This window comes from Pelodiscus sinensis, chromosome 12, assembly GCF_052426305.1.
Source record: "Pelodiscus sinensis isolate ZL-2025 chromosome 12, ASM5242630v1, whole genome shotgun sequence".
Lineage (NCBI taxonomy): Eukaryota > Metazoa > Chordata > Testudines > Trionychidae > Pelodiscus > Pelodiscus sinensis.
In genome coordinates this window covers 21,826,224-21,846,211 of record NC_143063.1, presented here as the reverse complement: position 1 = coordinate 21,846,211, position 19,988 = coordinate 21,826,224, and the positions used below count along the sequence as shown (strand labels likewise).

Sequence of the window (19,988 nt, the reverse complement as noted above, 5' to 3'; positions counted from 1 at the left end):
GTCAGTATTGGCGATAATAGCTCTAGCAGGCCATGTATTGCATGTTAGACATCTGAAATGGTATTTGAATCCAGGTGTTGCATCTCTAATTATTACAGGGTCTTTATCATAGACACATATGCACACAGTTTAAATAACTGGCAGGGATTTAAAGTGAGTTATTGTATCCTTTGGATTTTTTACTTTTTATATTTCAAAACAAAATCAATTAGGATTTAAAAAAAATTAATTATCACCATCATCAAGGAAAGTTCCCCGGTGTCTGGTTCTCTAATGCTTGCCTCAGTCATCTTCAACTCCAGCTAAGGATCTGTCTTCAATGTACAATACTCATATTTGGAACTTTAAAAAAACTAGTATTAAAATTGATTCAGCTGGTGTCAAAAGCTCTCACTCTTACTGCATCGACCAGTACAGCTGTAGTAGTCGTCATATTTTTACCACCAAGATTAATGTTATAAAATGTCACTTGCTACAGTAAAATTTATCAACATTATTATATACATAGAAACTGCCACCACAGACAAATGCACTACATTAAAATTTTGTCTAGAGCTCCCTAGAGGAAATATTCGCTGCAATTTGTATAACAGTTTATATATTTATGCTATTTAATGGTACAAAGTAATAATTATGACTTCATTCATTGATAAGCAACAGCATTACATAAATCTGATGCGGATTTAGAAAATGCCAGCTTTGTCACTGGCCTACTAGTTGTAAATTATGTTGCTGTTAAAAAAAATCTAAGCAAATATGAGTTAGCAGCAGGAAGCTAATAATGCGCCTCCAGCTGTTCCAGTTAACCTGCAAATGTGGCCATCTGCACCTCAGGAGAAAAAGAAAAGGAGAGATAGAGGGAGGGAGGAAAAGGAGAGAGAGGAGAGAAACTACTGCCAATGCAGGCAGAAAGCCTAGGCCCCAAGCAGTAGGAATGACCTTGGTCCTTATGACCAGACAAGCACATATTTAAAATCAGAAAAGTTACCAAAGAATAAAGGACCTATTCTCCCCTAGACCTACCACACACACACACACACACACACACACACACACACACACACACGTCTTTCCCCTTGCGCGCGCGCGCGCACACACACACACACACACACACACACACACACACACGTCTTTCCCCTTGCGCGCGCGCGCGCACACACACACACACACACACACACACGTCTTTCCCCTTGCCTTTTTTCTAGAATAGGCTGTCTTTCACCTCTGGGGTTATTATTTACTGCATTGCAGGTTTGTCCAGTGAACAGGTTTTCCTTACAACTTCAGCCTTTCATTTTTGCTTTTTAACACCTCTTCACAGATCCATCTTATATGAAAAAGTAGTAGTTATTGTCATAGATTTATTCTAGCTTCAGACGATTCAAAATGGATCTGCAGGGCACAAAGTATGAACTATCAAACAAGACAAAAATTCTCAGATAGAAAGTCACAGATCTTCCAGTGAGCAGTAGCTTTAGTTCTGGCTTTGGATTCATGGGGATGAGGTGGTTCTTAGGATGTGTATATGAGTAGTGTTCACTAAAAGATTATTTTAAAGAGACTTCTAAAAAATCTAGGTCACTAGGAACTGTCACCAAATATTTCCTTTGACATTCTTCCCACTGCTAAAACGGTAGTGACTAAAAAAGAGTGTTCATATACCTGGCTACATTTTAGTTATCTGGGTGCAATTTAATAATAACAACCTCTCTGCAAGACTGGTTTCTAAATACTGTACAACACACCATCCTATCCTGAATAGTGAATTGCAGCAGCTCAAAGGATAAGATGCTGTGTCTATCATTACACTAGAATTTCGCTTTTTTAGAGACCTCTCATTTCCTCCTGGATGTAATGGGATCTTAGAGGACTCAGCACCTTATTGGAGCTGATCAGCAGCTCCTGTCCTGTATTACTATCTTAGGGGTTAGTTCTGCAAACCCATGGGGGCAGTCCCAAAGAAACCTTGTTTTGACATAGATTAATAAAGTAGCTGATGACCTTTAGATATTTAAGCAGGCTCTCAGGATTACCTACTGATTGCTTTTAAATCAAAATTAATTTGCTCCATCACAAAGGAAATAAACCAATTCTTTTGTTTGCTTCTTCACTTTCAACATAAATCTGTTTCTGACCATTTAAAAGCCTAATAATATATGCATAGAACACAGAAATTCTCCTATTTTCTGAGCCACTTTTCACCTTCCATATCCGGGTGAGCAGTATGGCCTACTAGATACAACACAGTAGATTTGTAAAGTGCTACGAGATCTGTGGCTAGGGTTACCAGGTGTCCAGTATTGACTGGGATAGTCCAGTATTTTCACCTCCTGTCTGGTAAAATAATTCAGAAAATACTGGACACCTAAAATGTCTGGTATTTTCTGATTTTTTTCCCCTGCCAGGAGGTGAAAATACCAGACACCTGGCAACCCTACACACACTCAGCAACCAGGCCCAGTCCCTGCCCCCCTGCTTATCTGGTTCTGCAGGGAAGCTGTCTTCTGGTTCAATGAGGAAAACAAGACGGCCACAGGCAAAAAACTTCAAAGGCTTTTCTTAAAGAGGCCATGCTGTTTTATTTTATTTTTTTGCTTAATAACTCTCGAGGACTTTTTTTTGCTCAACAACTTTGTCCCTGTCCCCTTCCTTTTTTTTATCAACAGAATTTTTCCCCCTTTTTGGGGGGGGGGGCAGGGAGTGTTCAGTATTTTTAGTTAAACCATCTGGCAATCCTATCTGTGGCTGAAAAGTGTGATGAGAAAAAAGGTATTATGATCATAACCAATAGGATAGGAATGAAACCAGTGATTCTCATCTATGTAACTGTAATTAATTCCAGTCTGAATCTTAAGTTTTCAGAGGTTTCTAACTCAGAGGCTGACTCTTCAGATACACAGTTGCTAAAAAAAACCACCACACACACACACACACACACACACAAAACTTCTTCTCCCTCTTGAATACCACATTTGCTGTAGAGTGGTCTGTTGTGCATTTTGAGAAATGCAAAACCCCACAGAAGTGTGTGGGGTTTATAGTACTGAATCTCTCATTAATGGTTTTCCTTTTTCAGAAGAGTTTTGCAGCCCATTAGTATGCAACTTTGACTAGCTCATCTTCTATTTCAAAATAAATAAAGTTAGCCTGATAGTACGCTCTGACAGACAGCTACTGCAAATATCTTCTTTTCAAAATAGTTTTATTGTGTATTTTGGATTGTGGCATAAATGAGGAAAAAACTGATCGTGATAGCCTAAAATACTTAATAGTTGGATAATGAGTTTAAGTTTCATTTACTTACATTTTCTATTATGTTAACCAACTCTAGTGACTGCAGTGAGTTCAGTAAAAGCTACTAACCACTTACTTCTTCAGAGGCAAATAATCATTTTTGCTGAATCAGTAGCGTCATCTCTCCTTTACAGTAATTGAATAAAATGGCTACACCTTTGAAGATTGGAGTGATAATATTATGATTTTCAATACTTTCCAATACTGATAATTTATGTAACATTACATACATTTACTTAATTTTGGGGTGAACATCAGTGGGACAATTTCTGTACTAGAGAACAATTCCACTGACTTCCACAGAGTTTGATCTATTCCTTTCTTGAAGTAGACAATGACTGAGGAAAACCTGGTAAAGATTTACTTCAAGTAATTTTGTGCATTAGTGACGTTACAGAAGAATGAATGAAAAAGGGACAAATGCTTTAATACATCTTTTCAACTTCTTTTAATTATGGATTTTTTTTGGAAAGTACATTAATGTGACTTTAAGTGTGTAAGATTTCAGTAAACCTATTAAATTTACTTCTGTCAGGCTGTTCTCCTGCCTTGCTAGCATTTATGTGGGTTGCACCAACTGAAAGTCACATGCAGGTCTGCATGAACCAGTAACAATTTACCAAGGGAAAACTGGAGTCTCCATCACTGACAATTTTTAAATCAAGAATGGATGCTTTTCTAAAAGATCTGTTTTAAGAATTATTTTGAGAAGTTCTATGGTCTGTGTTGAATGGAAGGTCAGAATAGATGGTCACAGTGGTCCCTTCTGGCCTTGGACTCTATTAATCTATGTGTTTTGGAAATTTTACCTGTGTGCATACACCTTCCCTTACTCTTTTTTTGTACTCAGGACATTGCCTTTCCCTTTGCAACCTAGTATTCCTAAAGCTCCATGGGCTTTCATCATTGTATAAGTGAAAAAAACAACAATAGATGAATGATTGAAGTATGTTCCAACTTAGCAAGAGAAAAAAATCACCTCAGGGTTGAGACAAAATGTGGGAAATTTTATCCCTCAAAGAGAATCTTTCAGGAAGTTTGGAGTATGTGAAAACAAAAGGTTAAAATAAAAGACCTGACATAACCTTAAATATAGTAGTCACAACCCATATAACTGCCATAACAGAATGTTTACCCTATATAGGTCGGTAAGTCATAGTTTAAAACAAAATATAATTTATGAACAATGTGCGTGTTCATAAAGTTTTTGTGTGTGGCTAAAACAAAAATACAGTGTAAACATCCATACGCTCATGCACATACATTAATTGACCACATTTTAATTAACTGATTACTGACTTGGACCTATTTTAATCAGTTGGTTAAAATACAGCATATAAGGATTTTTTTAATAGAACTCGGTTGGAGGAGGCGAGAGAGTAGATGAAAATTATAATAATAAAACTATGTAAAGTAAGTTTCAGTAGTCCAAGTTGATATCCTTCCAATCAAAAGAAGGAAATTATAAGATATGGTAGTAAATCTTGACAAGATACAACCTGTTCAGAACTCATCCCTGCTTCATCCCAGAAATTGCTCTCATTGGCCAGGTCTACATTACAGGAGAAACTTGAATTAAGCTATGCAACTCCAGCTATGTGAATAGTGTCGCCGAGTCAACGTACCTTAGCTCAGCTACCATAGTGTCCCCACTGTGGGAGGTCGATGGGAGAAACTCTCCTGTTGACTTCCCATACTTCTCATAAGCCAATGAAGTACTGCATCAGCAGTTGATTCAGTGGGTCCTTTCTAGACTCTCTAAACCAAACCCTGGGAAATTGCTCTCTGGAGCGTTGATCTCTGGGTAAGTGAAGAGAAACCCTAAGGAGCATTTGATTGTACATCCATAAATGTGCTGCAATACCTAAGCACAGTGGAATGAGTTCCAGTGTCAACCCTCATTTTCAGCCTTGACTCTGATTTTCTTGCTTTGGGGGTTTCAAGCCAGAGTCTGAATGTTACTCTAATGTGGGTTTTTTTGTGGGGTTTAATATGAATATTGTGTCAAAGATTGGAGTTATTAAAAATGACAATACATTATTATTGCAGCAGGAAAATCTCAAGAGTCTAAGAAGCAAGATTTCGAAAATCACAGTAAAAAAATCAATAGTAATCCACAAGAATTCATAAAGGAAACATGCCAGTCTGCATCTTAGAAGGCACATTTTACATTTTATTTTAACCAAAAAGGACAAGTACAAGTCATTTAAAAGCAGGACTAGGAGGCCTCTGTGATACAGCCTTCCATTTTCCTTTAGGAATCCTGATAAAGACCTTTCCAGCTCCAGTGAAAGTGAGAGAATTTAGGTTAAGCTACTCTCATCATCACATACTATTTCACTATCTAGCAAGTTCTAAACTGGCATTATCCTAAACTACCACACACTTGAATGGTAGAGCACATGTAGGTTACAAGGAGTTCCATCTACATTATTTCTTCAGTACCCTTTGCTGTCTAGCTCCCACAGCAGATAAGGATCATTCAGTTGAAGAAACCACATTCTAATGAAGAGGTTGGAAAAATAAGTGAAACTGGGAACCCTGAATGATGAAATAAAGAGGGGGAAACCACTAATGATCGTATGCATCAATTTTTAAAGAATTCAAAGTCAGATATCTAATTGCAAGCTCACAGACATGTAGTGCTGGGCCTTATTTTAGTGTCATGTTTGATTTTCAAATCAAAATGCATCCATAAAATCAATTAGTGGAACATTTATGTAGTAAATTTACATCTATGTCAACTTGTAGCTATATAAAATGAGTCTTATTAAAATTTTGATCTAATCAGCCACTAAACATGATTATTTTAACTAGTACAGGCAAATAAAGTTATTACTATAGGAAACTTCCAGTAAAGCAAACACAAACATCCAGCCTTTTCCCATTCTAAACTACTGCACAGGGGCCAAATATAGAAACATGGTACTTGCAATGTATTCTGATCTATCTGATCAACCACCTGTGACTTCAATTGCAAAGAACTACTTTAAATAAGAAAATTCTCTGAGAGTCACTGGAGATAAATCTCCTTGTTCTCTTAACTCAGAGCATGGAGAGGTGAGAGAGAGACATCGCAGGACCTTGCTGTTATATACAATCTACACGATAAAAAAGGCAGGCTAGCTTCACAAAAGAGGTACAATCATAAATACAGAAAGTGTATCATTGTCCTCATTTTCTTCAGTCCAAGTCAAGTAAAGGACACAGAGAATTGGTCAAATACTCTGTCAACTCCTTCCTAGCAGTCTACAGCCTATATTTCTTCCCACTGTTAATCAAAACAGCAGAAAAAAGTATCTATTGTGATTCTGGAGGGACCGAGGCCATAGAGGACATAGCCAAGTAGGTGGTTTCAGGTATTCAATTCCTACCTGTGAAGCTTCGAAAATATTTTTGACAGGAATTATACAGTGCTCTTCTAGCCCAATGACACAGGGATTAATTTAATGGCAAAGGAAGAGCTATCTACAGTGGCACACTGAGAAGTTCTGCAGTTATGAAAGAGTTCTGTTTTCAGAAATATTTGGTTTCTGTGTAATGGGAATTTCACTAGAAATGGTAGAAGTATTTAAGGATGCTCACTAAACATTGATTACTTTATGTATACTATTTATTGGTTATATTAATTACTATTTTCTGCAGATTACTAGACAGCATGACCTAAAGCACAGAAGGCATTCAAATCTGTCCCCATCCAAAGTCCACTGGTGTCAATGGACGTCTGTCCTTTTACTCTGATTAACGTCTTTCAGATCAGGCCTTAAGAGGGCTTAGAAGAACTGCTTTTTCTGCAACATCCATAGTAAAGACAACTGAAATCACCATTACAATGGCTCTGTCACAGGTACCATAGCAAAACAAATTAATTTAAGACTCCTTTGTGGTACATGATTTGTTGAATCTCAAATCCAGAATTCTCCAAAGTGCCTTGTTACAAATACCACTGAACCCTTTAAACTTACTGTATATCCAGAGTACAAGTGCCAAATAACGAGGATTTGTTGTCCATTTTCAAAGCCTAGAAACACCCTGTTTAATTGTATTTGCATTAACAACAAAGTTCATAGAAAGGCTTTGTGTGAGTATTTTGTTTTTAAGTAAAAGACCCTTAATAACCTTCACCCAGTGACAGAGACGAAAGTACAATGTGCTTTTAAATAAACCTAGCAAACTTGGCTGTTCATCCCTGCTTTCTTATCACAACACCTACTCCCAGCAAGCCTGCACTCATTTGGAACCAGAGTCTCTTCTGGCTTAAACCATAGTAAATTAGAAGTAATTTCTTTGAAGTCAATGGCATTCCACTACTGTAAAATCAGTGTAAGCATCAACACAATCAAGCCCTGGGATTTCCCAAAAAACTTGACATATCTGTTAATATAAAAACCTCACTTTGCTGTAATTAACTGATGTGAGTTTGAGGTGCAGTAAAAGGCAATAAAATACAGTGACAAAAGTAATATTTCTGAGATTTTACAAAGTAAAAATTTCTTTTCAATTCTGTATATGAAAGGCAATATTTTACTGAAGTGCCTGGTTTTATTTCTCCTTTAGCTCTTGCAGCTGAACTCTCACACCTAAGATGTTCATTGTCAATAAATACAGCACAAACATAAAGAAAAGGTATCAGAAGAATTAGTTGCTTGTAGTTACTGCCTTATCCACAAGAGAGCACAATAACCTGAGCACATACAGATTGTTTTGTAAATGCCGAGTGTACTTACAGAGCACTGTATAACTCAAAAATTATAATTAAAATGTCTTAGCTCCTGTATTTATAGTAACATTTAAACTACTGTGCTTTCTTGAAGTCAGAGTCATTTACTTGAGAACAGCACACTTTATGGTGAACAGATCTTTGAAACTATACCACCGGGATATGGCATAGCCACATGTAACTCAATATATGTCAACAGCTGTAAAAATATTGGTAGGAGAAGGAAAGAAAAAAACATGAGCACAGATCAAGTGCCCTGTCTCTCACATCTGACTGATTTCAGATTCTCCCTCCTCCCGCCCCCAAATAATTGGGCAATTTTGGTGCAAGCTGTCATAAAAGCCAAGGCTTCTTTGAGGCTGAATGATCAAAAAGGTTATAAATGAAAATGATTTCAATGTTGGAGGCCTAGTGAGTGACCAAGGCACTTTCTGTAGCAGAAGGGTTTGTTCTAATCTTACCAACTGCATGCTTTCGTCAGAGCATATTCCTAGGGAGTTCACAGCTCCCCAGGGCGAAGCTACAGTAAATTCTGGCTAATCCCCTCTGCATACAAATGAGCCCCTGGTAAGAGAAACTGCAGGGCCAGACAGCTTATGTGCAGCACTGTTCCTCCAATTCTATGCCTTAGCAAAAACAAACAAAATGGTCCTATATTTCAATATTTTCAATGGGCAAGGTATCTGAAAAAATGGGGACTTACATCCTTAAATGTTGTATAGACCAAAGAAGGAAAAAACATTCAGAAAGGTCATCCCCATTCATCTGAGCACATGTAGTACTGTACGCAGACAATATCATCTATTTTAAAAATTAATGACCTGAAACTTTTGCTTGACTGAGGGCACACTAGACTTAAATGAAAGCTAATGCAAAAAGAACATGGGCACAAGATAAATATTTATTAACCTATTATAAAACAACTAAATCTAATTCTCCATTCCCATTCATTGTATAATTGCATCAACATAGTATAGAATATAAAATCATTCATATTTATTTCCTGGCATTTGAAACAAGACTTCACTTTTTAACTTCAGCACCTAATGTTGCTTTAAAAGTTGTAAGCATTGCTTTGTTACTTATGATTAATTAATTATTATTATTATTATTAAAATTACATATGAAGGGATTAGCCCATCCAGTTATGCATTTAATCAACAAAGTACACCTATTACTTTTTATTATTAGCTTGATAATATAGTTTACAAAATAAAGAGCACAGTTTTTATTATTGCTGCCAAATACCCCATACAGAAGGAAGTAGAAAGTTTAAGAGAACAATTGGAAGCAATTTCTGAGCAGCCTCAGTTTCCATCCATTTCAGTAGGTGTTTCAGGATCAGACCTACCATTCCCAGAAAGTGCTCCTGAGAAGTTTCATCTCTGCAAATCTCAAAACACTGACCACTATAAGATAACAGGATGCTTGGCTAGATGAACCACTGGTCTGACCCATTTAGGCCATTCTTACATTTTTAACTTTCCTACATTTGTATATTATACACACAAACACAATCCTCATCGGGAATGGTACAGGTTACACCTAATCCTGCCTCAGCATAAGAGGAGGAACTAGATGGACTCTTAAGATCCCTTCCAGCACTACATTTCTATTATTTCTAATACAGTAAGCCAAAGATGCTTATTTTGTGAAGCCTTTTAATATAAATGGTATCACATACTGCAGTATTGCATGATGGGTATGCATAAACATACTGTATACAAATACCATGCTCCCATTTAGTTCAAACTGTAAAATCTGGCTGCAGATTGCAAGCACCTGAATTTGGGGAGTGTTTAAGTCTGTTTCAACTTTACAAAGACAAGTGGCATTTGGAAAAATTTAAATCTGGATATTGAACCCACTACACAGTTCAGGAGCATTAGGATCTGGGATTTTTGTTTAGACCTGTTTCTACTTTCATTTTCATAGCCCCTTACTTTGACCACAGTCTGTGATGACAATTTAAGATGACTCTGGCCCCACTTTAAAACACTACTACCGTTCAGCTTGTTGACTAAAACAAATGCTTTGTATAGTTTGAATATTTCTGCATGTTAGAACAAACAATCCTTAATTTAGAGATAAGAAATAATACTAAAAAGTCCATCCCAATTAGCCAATAGAAATCGAATGCATCATGGAAAAGGATGTGCATATTTGTGTTGCAGGATGGCAGCTACACTATTCAGAGAGCTCCCTCTGCTGGCTAACCCAAAACAATATTATTGGCATTCAACCAAACTGTGACCCTATGTCTACACTGCAATTAAAACAAAACAAAACATAAAAACCAGCACTGGGGCAAACTGACAAGGATTTGCAGGCTCAGTCTAAAAATTGCAGTGTAGATATTTTAGATTGGGGATGGGACCCAGACTCTGAGACACAGCCCCCTCATCATTGGTTTCAGAGACAGGCTCTAGACCAAGCCAGAATGTCTATACTACAATATTTAGCCCTGTAGTCCAAGTTCCATGAGCTATGCGGTGTATCTTTTATTGCAATGTAGACATACTCTGTCTATGTGAGTGCGCACGCATGCTCATGTCTGTGTTTAAAGATGTCCATCTATACACAGTACCACAGTCATTTGCTAAATATCAGATGAAGAGGAAAACAGGTTACAAAAGGAAAAGAACTCCCAAAATTCTAGTTTTCACTTTCAGTAACTGTCCCCTCATGTCCCACCAACATGATGGCTACCGAACTGATGGCTGTTATTGGATTGTCATGTAAAATTATAAAATTTTATAATGTGTAATTCTACAAAGGCACCAAAATGTAATTATTTTATTTTAAGGAAATATTCTAGGGGAGAAACTGGAGTAAGTGACACTTTCTATACCTCAATGGGAAATCTTTTCCATTCCATCTGCAACCCCGAAGGCAGAATCTTAAAGCCACACTAATGATAATGTGCAGCAGAGATATAAACATGAACTGTAAAAGTATAACACAAACATTAATAACAATAATATAACCATTGGCATAACTGGATGCATTGCCATTAGTGAATTTGGCCTATGGTATTTAAACAGCACTAAAAACCCATGCTAATAAGATGCTATCAGTTTCATAATGTGTCTATTATACATGCTCAAACTCAGTAATATTATCTATGATGGGAGCTAATGTTAATACATGCAGCTTAAAAGAGGATATGTTAAATGAATAATCACAATAGCACGATATGTAAATCTAAGTATACCAGCCTTACAGAAGAAAACTTAAAAATATAGGTGGTGTGAATTAGAAGTGAATACAACAAGTGCTTTAAATTGAAAAAATTATACCTATTATGCAAATACACATAAAATTCTGATAGATTAAATGAGGCTAAGTGGCCATGAAGTGAATTTTCTTTATTAAGGACGAAGTTACAGAAAGCCAAGTTCTTGCTGCCGAATTCCTGGACACAGTTTCCAACTATTCCAATCAACCAGCTCTGTGGTTGGGCTGGGATTTCAAACTTGCCACAGTATGAAGTCCAGTTTGGGCTATATTCCCTTCCCTCTCTCAGCTTGATGAAGGCTTCCCCGCAAAATCAAAAGGCTTACTGTCAAGTTTTCGATTGGTCTGGGCTTCATGCTATCATATGTGGGTGATGGCAAGGAATATGAATGCAGCTCTGGCTCCACCATGGGGCCTTGAGGTTTCGTCCAATTCATCCAGGGACCTTATGAAAGTAGAGCGGGTCTCTTTTCATGTATTCCAACGGCTGAAATTCCCTAGATGCACTGCAGTGTGCAAACGCGGTGTAAAAAAGAACAATAGCTTCAGAAAAACTGAGGTAAGTCTATTGAGTATGCTTAAGATAAACCAGCCAAGCTAATGCAAAAATATATATATATCCTTTTGCACCTTTTGAATTATGAACTTAATTAAATTAAAGCTCTCAGAGTCAGAGAAAGCATATTAGCTAATGCAAGATGCCCATGTTAACTTACAAAAGATAATGCACGTCACTGAAATATAAAGATACAATATTAAAATCCTAACATGTTCAAATGAGATAAGACAGCTAGAAATATGCTAAACTATTTGTGGAGGGGTTGTTTGCTGTTGTTTTTTAAATAAAACATTCTTGTTATTCACACACTGAGTTATTTCCCTATAATTGTTTTTGACTGGAATTATTTTAACATTAAAACCCAAAGCAGATACTTACAATAATGTTCTTTTTATAAGAGAGGAATAAATCAATAAATAAATTAAAAGCCAAATCTCTACTTCAAAAAGAGCTAATAAATAAATACATTAATAAATATTAATCTTTTCATTATTATTTTCATTATTTCTGAAAGTATGGTGCACTGGTATGTTCCTGAAAAGCATCAGCACAGTACCTAATTTCAGATATACTGGAGTATTAACTTCATTACCAATACCTAATTTCAGGTAATGATATATTAACAGCAGTATGCATACTATTTAATTTTGTTATTAAGAAATGGTATAATACACGCATTTGTTGAAGCTAAAATTTTGAAGAACAGTTATCACAATGGCTTCTGAATCACATGTATAAAAAGCTTGAGAGATATTTAGTTCTTTAAAAGTGTTTTATACAATTTTTATGCCAAAACTGTGCTAACTTTGTAACCTTGTTATACAAAGCAGCTGGAAGCCTCCCTATGCCAGGCATTTTTCAAGGGCTGATAAAGGTGACTCATTTTACTTTACTGAAGGCCAAATAAACACATGTGCCCTGGGTTCAATAATGAAAGATAATACTGTGGGATCACTAAATATAATGCACATGACTTACCTGGAATAAGAAGCCCAATGCATGAATTTCTTAAGTCACTTGAATAGGTAATTCTGAAAGCACTGGCCAAATAGGGTGATCTTAAAAACAGTTTCTCTCACATTGCCTTTAAATTTAGAACGTGATCACAGAATTTTGACACACAAAGGGGAAAATTATATTTCAATACTATCAAAACTAATACATGATATGAAATGCACATACTTATAAAAGACACAAACATACCTCTTGTGTCATGCAGCGGAGGTACCAGCCCAGGGACTGGGTATATTAAAAATATTCAAACAACTGCACTATTTTGCTCTTTTGTCAAAATTTAAATCTAAACTGTAGAGAAAGTCTCCTCTTGAGGACAAATGGAGTGAATTTCACCTCCTAATATTTTGGGAAGATTTCCTGTCATCCTCTTTGTACTTTCGGAATTTCCCTGTTCTTTAATCCAAAGACTAAATGTTCTTTATCTTAATCGTAGAATAATCATAGAATCATAGAATAATAGGACTGGAAGGGACCTCAAGAGGTCATCGAGTCCAGCCCCCCGCCCTCAACTTATCAAAAAGTATCCAAAGATACAGGAGCGATTTTAAGAGTAATCAGGAAATCACCCACAAAGATGTTACCCCACATCCTTGAAAACAATGCAACTCTTCATGATATAGACATCTTCTACCCCAACATGCTCCATTCCTCCAAACTAGAATGTTACTATGGACTGCACAAGAGGAAGAAAGGAAACAAGCACTCTATCAAATTCATATGGTACAATGGCCACGATAAGAACGGCAACGTTCCAGCTGCTGAATTCAGGCAAGTTGTTCTTACTATACTTTATATAAAGAAGGTTTTATAATCAGAATTTTAAACAAAACAAATTAAGACAATCTTGCATTGATGCTTTTTGCTGATACCATATAGTATATAATCAGTTTACTGAAGGTGAACAGAGCCAGGTTTATAACTGATGTACAACTGAAGCAGAAGTAGACACTAACATGACCATGTAATGAATGAATGTTTTTTCTTACTTTTCTGTAAAGTACCCGTTTGCATGAAAATTTGAAAACCTGGCCAAAACCATTCCTTGCATGTATTACAACTAGTAAAGAGACAGCTAATGAGCATTTATGTTCATTTATGTAACTAACAGAAGAGGAAGGTTAGAACATAAGACCCTACGAACGGCCATACTGGGTCACACCAAAGGTCCATCCAGCCCAGTATCCTGACTGCCGACAGTGGCCAATGCCAAATGCCCCAGAAGGAGTGAACAGAACAGGTAATGATCACACGATCCCTCTCCTGTCATCCATTTCCAGAGAGAGGCTAAAAACACGATTCCTACCCATCCTGGCTAATAGCCATTGATGGACCTAACCTCCATGAATTTATCTAGATCTTTTTTGAACTCTCTTAAAGTGCTAGTCTTCACAACATCCTCTAGTAAGGAGTTCCACAGGCTGACTATGTGCGTGTGAAGAAAAACTTCCTTTTGTTTGTTTTAAACCTGCTACCTACTAATTTCATTTGGTGACCCCCTAGTTCTTATATTATGGGAACAAGTAAATAAACCAATTGGTTTGTTAAACCAATTCATTCCTGCACAGAAATTAGGCTATGTCTACACTGCACAGCTATTTTGGGATACTGAAGTACCCTGAAATAGCTATCCCGTGTCTTCACAGCAAATCCGTTATTTCAGACTTGCTATTCCAACATCCCTGTAAACCTTGTTCTATGAGGAATAAGGGATGTTTCGGAATAGTGCTTTATTTCAAAATAACAACATAAACTATTTCGAAACAGCATCAAAATAAGATACACAATTTGCATAACTCAAACTGTGCATCTTATTTCAAGTTATGGTACAGTGTAGATGCACTCTAAGAGGATATAGCATAACAGAGAATGTTAGCATTGAATTTGGCTAAGCTGAAGCAATGATGCTTAACTTATTTGAATGTATATGCCCTCTCTACTTCAGGTCAGATGGGCATGCGAGGGGATACTACATACTTAAAGTGCTTTAAAATATTATCTGCCTGTTTTCAGCCTTCTCAAAAATTGTGCCATGAGATAGCATTTCATTAGTTGGAATAGTGTAATGGTACCGCCTCTAAAATATGCCAGAAATGGGAGACAGCCCACAGAAATTCCTATGATAGTACATACTTTATTGCCAACTGGATATTTATAGTTGTGTTTTATGCAACATCACTATGGCATAAAGCAGTGGTGGGCAACTTGAGGCCCACTGGGGTTTTATGTGTAGTCCGTGAAACATTATTTACCACTGTCCACATGCAGGGTTGCCAGATTCCACTGGTTTCCATCTGTGTTATTTTTTTCCTACCAGTATTGCTGAAGTGACATGTATGGAAAGCAAGGGCACGTGAAGTGAGATGTGTGATCATTGCACACAGCATTGACTGTGAGAGATGTGTGCTCCCTCTGCATCAAATGAAAGTGTTGCTCTGGTTCAATAGGCAACACCCTGCAAATCCTACGAATGCAAGCTCAGTTAGCAAAACTACCCCATCCCAGGAGAACATCCTGAGATGAAAGAGGGTCACTTATGTGGCCCACTCACTAGCCTAGTTTGCCCATTGCAGGTGTCAATACAATACCATTCATTGTCCAAGAATACTCATGCTACTATTTGTTCTTCAATTAGGCTTTGTCTACACAGTAGTATTATTTTGATATAATGTTGAAATAATGTTGAGCTGGAGGACTTCTGTAACCCTCATTTTATGAGGAGTAAGGGAAGTTGGTGGAAAAATGCTCTAATTCGGACTTCCTACTGTGTAGACAGCACCAAAAGCCGAAATAAGCTCTCGACTTACGCTACGCAACTGACGTAGCTCAAGTTGTGTCACTTATTTCGGCTTTAGCCCTGCTGTGTAGACATGCCCTTAAGAGAGAACAGAAAAAGGATTATTTGTAGAATGCAAGTTTGAGTCAACATGCACTGATGGATGCTTGAAAACAATCTCCTGGTTTCCAAAATGTCAGAGTACCTTAACCAAACACTGCTGTACACAGAAACTTCTCATCTTTGATTAATCTGGTCACCTTATTTAAAACTATAACTTTTCTCTAAGTTGCATCCTTTTCTTCAGTTTTCACTTGGAAACTTGGCCTAACTGACAGCTGTGTAGGCCTCACCCCAGCTCAGCTCAGCAGGAACTCTAATGTACTTCATTCTGGGGCTGGGAGCTGCTTTTAATCTATCAGCACGACTCCGCAGCTGCTGTAAACTAGCTGAAAATTGTCTGAATACACAGGGTTTAAAATTTTGTAACCCTTTTGGTGCACCTTAAATGGAGGCAGGAATTCAGAAATGCTGTCCCCAAGGTCATGAGAGAATTAAAGGAGAGTTGGGGACAACAGTCTCCAGAGTTAGAAGAGCAAAGGACCTTTGGCCAGATTAGGAGTGTTTCTGAGTTCAGGAGTTCACAGAAAAATGTTTGCTAGTCATTTAAATCAGCCAAGGGGGGAGAGGGCTGTAGTACCGGGCCAGCCGCCATTTTGTTTTCCTGGCTCAGCGTCCGACGGGAGGTGTGGCAGGGGTGTGGACCAGCTCTTTAAATTAAAGGGGCCGCAACAAAATGTTCCTGGCATGCTCAACAAAAAATGTCCCAGCTTTTTTTTTTTCCCCCTCAACAAAAATTTTCCCGGCCCTGGGGGTTGCGAAATAAAAAAGGTTGAGTACCACTACTTATTTAAATTGATATGGCCTAATAAGAAGAGTCTGAAAATGGGACCAAAATCCATTATATAAATACCCAGGCTTTGTGGCTAAATGTGATTTAGAACATGGCAGTTTGAGGAAGCACAGGCAGCGAGTTTTATGGGCCCAAATACCCCGGCACCAGAAATATCCCTGGCCCAAAGCTGGGCCCCACTAAAGCTTGCCACCTGTCACCCTCCGCCCCTCTTGCACTAGGAACAGCAGCCATGGGGAACAAGCGGCAGGAAGCTGCTCTAAACCCTCTGTGCTGCTGCTTGTGGCGGCAGCGGTCCCCCTACCATTTAAGTCATGCGGAGGTGGCAGACATCAGTGTCCAGAGACCCTCATCCTTGTTGGGAGGTATTGCCAGAGTGGGGCTGCCCTAAGTGCGGCATTTCTTCTCCCCCACATCTCCTTGTGAATCCCATTCCCTCCAGAGCTTGCACCCTCTGCCCCCATCCCTTAGTCCTGCCCTCAAACTCACTCCCTCTTCAACTGCCAAACTCCCTCCTAGAGCCAGGACCCAGACTTTATCCCAAGCCTGCACCCCAGATCTCCTCTGGCATATTCCTTCCCGTTCAGTTTTCACCCTGAACACCACTCTAACTGCAAGCCAAACTGCCTCCTAGAGCCAGCACCCAGACACTATCCCAGAGAAAGCGTGTTAAGGACTAGTCAACTATCCAATAAGCAAATACTTTTCAGATAGTCTACTAGTTGCCCCCCTCCCCCCCCCCGCTTTGCTGCCTCTATCAGATAAAGGCAGCAAAAATGGGGGGGGGGGGAAGAATGCCGCGGAACCTGGGATCAGCTAGGAAGTCCATAGCTGATCCTGGGGTCTGTTGAAATGCTGCATGGAGGCCATGATCAGCTGGGAAGTCCCCAGCTGACCCCGGGCTCCGCATGGCATTTCAAATGCCGCATTGCATTTCAACTCTGAGTCTCCTGCTGACCCCAGGCTCCGTGAGTGCGCTTCCTTTTTGAAATGCACAAGAGCCAATGCTGGGAACTCTTGTTCATTTCAAAGCTAGCACCCACGTACAGCCCAGAGTCAGCAGGACTTCCACATTCCTCCTTTAAAATGTACAAGAGCCCCAGCGGGGGCTCTTGTATATTTCAAAGGAGGAATGTGGATGTGCCTATCGACTAGCCGATGGAAATTCCTGTGATTACTCGACTAGTAAATTAACCAATATTTAACATCCTTATGCCAGAGGCTGCACCCCAGACCACTACGGGCACCCAACCCTCTCTCCTCACCCCTCCTGCCATCCAATCCTCTGCTCCATCCTAAAGACTGCATCCAACACCCAAACTCCATCCCAGAGCCCATACCCCTTCCCTGTGCAAGCTCCTTCTCAGCACCTTAGGCAGGTGAGGAGGAGGGAAGAGTCTAAGTGGGGGGGGGGGGGGGGGGTGCAGGCACTGGGCATTCTGGGCACCATCAAATTTTCTATAAATCTGCCACCCAGTGTGGAAATGCTTTAACCCCCTCTCTCCACAAACAGTTTACAACTAAATGTTGCTTCTCCTTGCATTTGAACAAACTGGAAGACTCACTTCATATCTCCAATAGTCACACGGTTAAACGTAATACAGCAGAAGTATAAAATCTGCTATTGCCATCAACAAAAAATGTATCTACAGTAGAGCAACTAAGCATCATTTATCTCCAAGGATTGTGGGATGGGGGTTATGTAACTACTACTAAATATTTATAGTTATAGTTCCTACAAAACGGCCCATGCCCCTACGGTATGAACCATAATTACATGTGTTAACAAAAACTTTACACAAGGCTGAAGTGTTCTCTCAAAATTCTTTTGTGGTCAATGCTGTAAGGCTCATAGCTTATTCTGTTTTTAACAGCGACTGAGAAGAATCTCAGAAGTTTTCTTCTCCCAAAATGCATGCCATTGAAGCCAGACCGACATCGCTGACATTATAACAATAATCTCTCTCTGTTTGGTACCTAATACAAGTTATATTATATGACCCCTTATTGACATATATGCATGTGCACTTATTCCTACATATACAGAAACACACACTATTAAAAGATTACATTAATAGAACAGTAGGTTACAAATTAAAGCATTCTGTGTTCCATCTGATAATTTTCAAGGGGATTTTCTGGGGATGGGGTGCTAAATAGAAAAAAGATAAATTAAAATTCTATGATGGGGCACTATTTAGATCAGAATTATCTATCCTACACACATGACAAAGTCCAAAAGAGAGTGTCACCATCATCCACACCATTTGGCGCTGTGTGTCATTTACCTTATACGATACTAAGTGAATGAGACAAGGCCTTGTTTTGTTCCCCTTTTTTGTCACTAAGTTTTCAAATACAGTTAAATGAGTCATGCACTCACATGCAGTTAACTTAGCTGCCCACTATGACACAGATTCTGCAAGATATTATATGTGGGTGGATCCATGAGCCTGCAGGGAGCTTCGCTAATTTTACAGGGTCCCATGAAGTATGTTCTGCCTATCCAGAACATATAAGGAAAAAGGTACTGCACATGCACAGAACGTTCTTTTCAATGGTCAAAAGTCATTCCAATCAACACTAGCTTTCATTGGGACATCCATGGACATTTAACTTCAGGGAAGATTATTCCCATGCTAGCGGTCAACCTTCCAGCTGTTTCAGCACCTGAATCATACCAAAACGATCAGAAGCATTTTTTCTTAGAAAAGAAGCAAAGTATTTTTGGTTGTTTTAACAATTTTCCTCTTTACAAGAAAAAAAATCTTCTGGTGTGTTTTATTTTTGTAATAGGTGTAGCATATATATTGCTCTTGGGTAGAGAGCTGACATCTGGGTTCAGAACCAAACTTGGAAATAAGCCTTCAAGGACCATAATTCTCACTTGTGGAACTCTGATCTGGGAAAAAGATCTTTCTAGGAAAGATGTTCTAGAGTCCCTCCTCTGCCTGCTTATGGGACATAATGGCATTCTTTGGCAGCATTACCCTCCACTGATTTTTGAAGTTCACTTCCTTTGTACTGACTTCTGATTTTTGCATTTGCTAACTTTGGGTGTTAATTGCTCTTTTCTTTGTCTAAGATCAATTGTATTTGCCTTTGTGCCAAATCATTTTGTTCCAGTTGGTGGTCTATTTGGCCTGGTTGAACCATTATTCTTGATTTTAATTTATTGTGCTGATTTTATTGTGCACTGCCTACATGCTGACCAATTGGCAGGTTATAAATGTATTAAGCTCAGTAAAGTTCTGTGCATGTATACACACAAACACACACCTTTTCCTTTAGTTTACTTTCTTCTGTAGGCATCTATAATAGAGCAGAGTCTTTCACTTTGGAAGCTGTGCCTTAGCTCCTTTGTTTTAATGAGCATAATCCACAAGGAGCTGTAAAAACATCCAGTACAGTGCCCAGTCCTTCGACTGCCAAATGTATTCTACTCTCCAACAAAAGGAGAAAGAGCGAGAACCAT

The 19,988-nt window shown here is 38.5% G+C and overlaps 1 protein-coding gene across 8 annotated transcripts in view; it reads right to left on the bottom strand.

Moving 5' to 3' along the window:
- Nucleotides 1–19,988, bottom strand: part of ZNF423 (zinc finger protein 423) — a 378,444-nt gene that overhangs the window by 52,589 nt on the left and 305,867 nt on the right. The window contains exon 7 of one of the 8 annotated variants that reach the window (XM_089781461.1): nt 11,248–11,757. The exons of the other annotated variants lie outside the window; for them this stretch is intronic. Coding sequence (XP_089637587.1) covers nt 11,723–11,757 — 35 coding nt within the window. The 3' untranslated portion in view covers nt 11,248–11,722. Of the gene's footprint in view, nt 1–11,247; nt 11,758–19,988 lie in introns of those variants that run through there. 8 annotated transcript variants of the gene reach the window in all.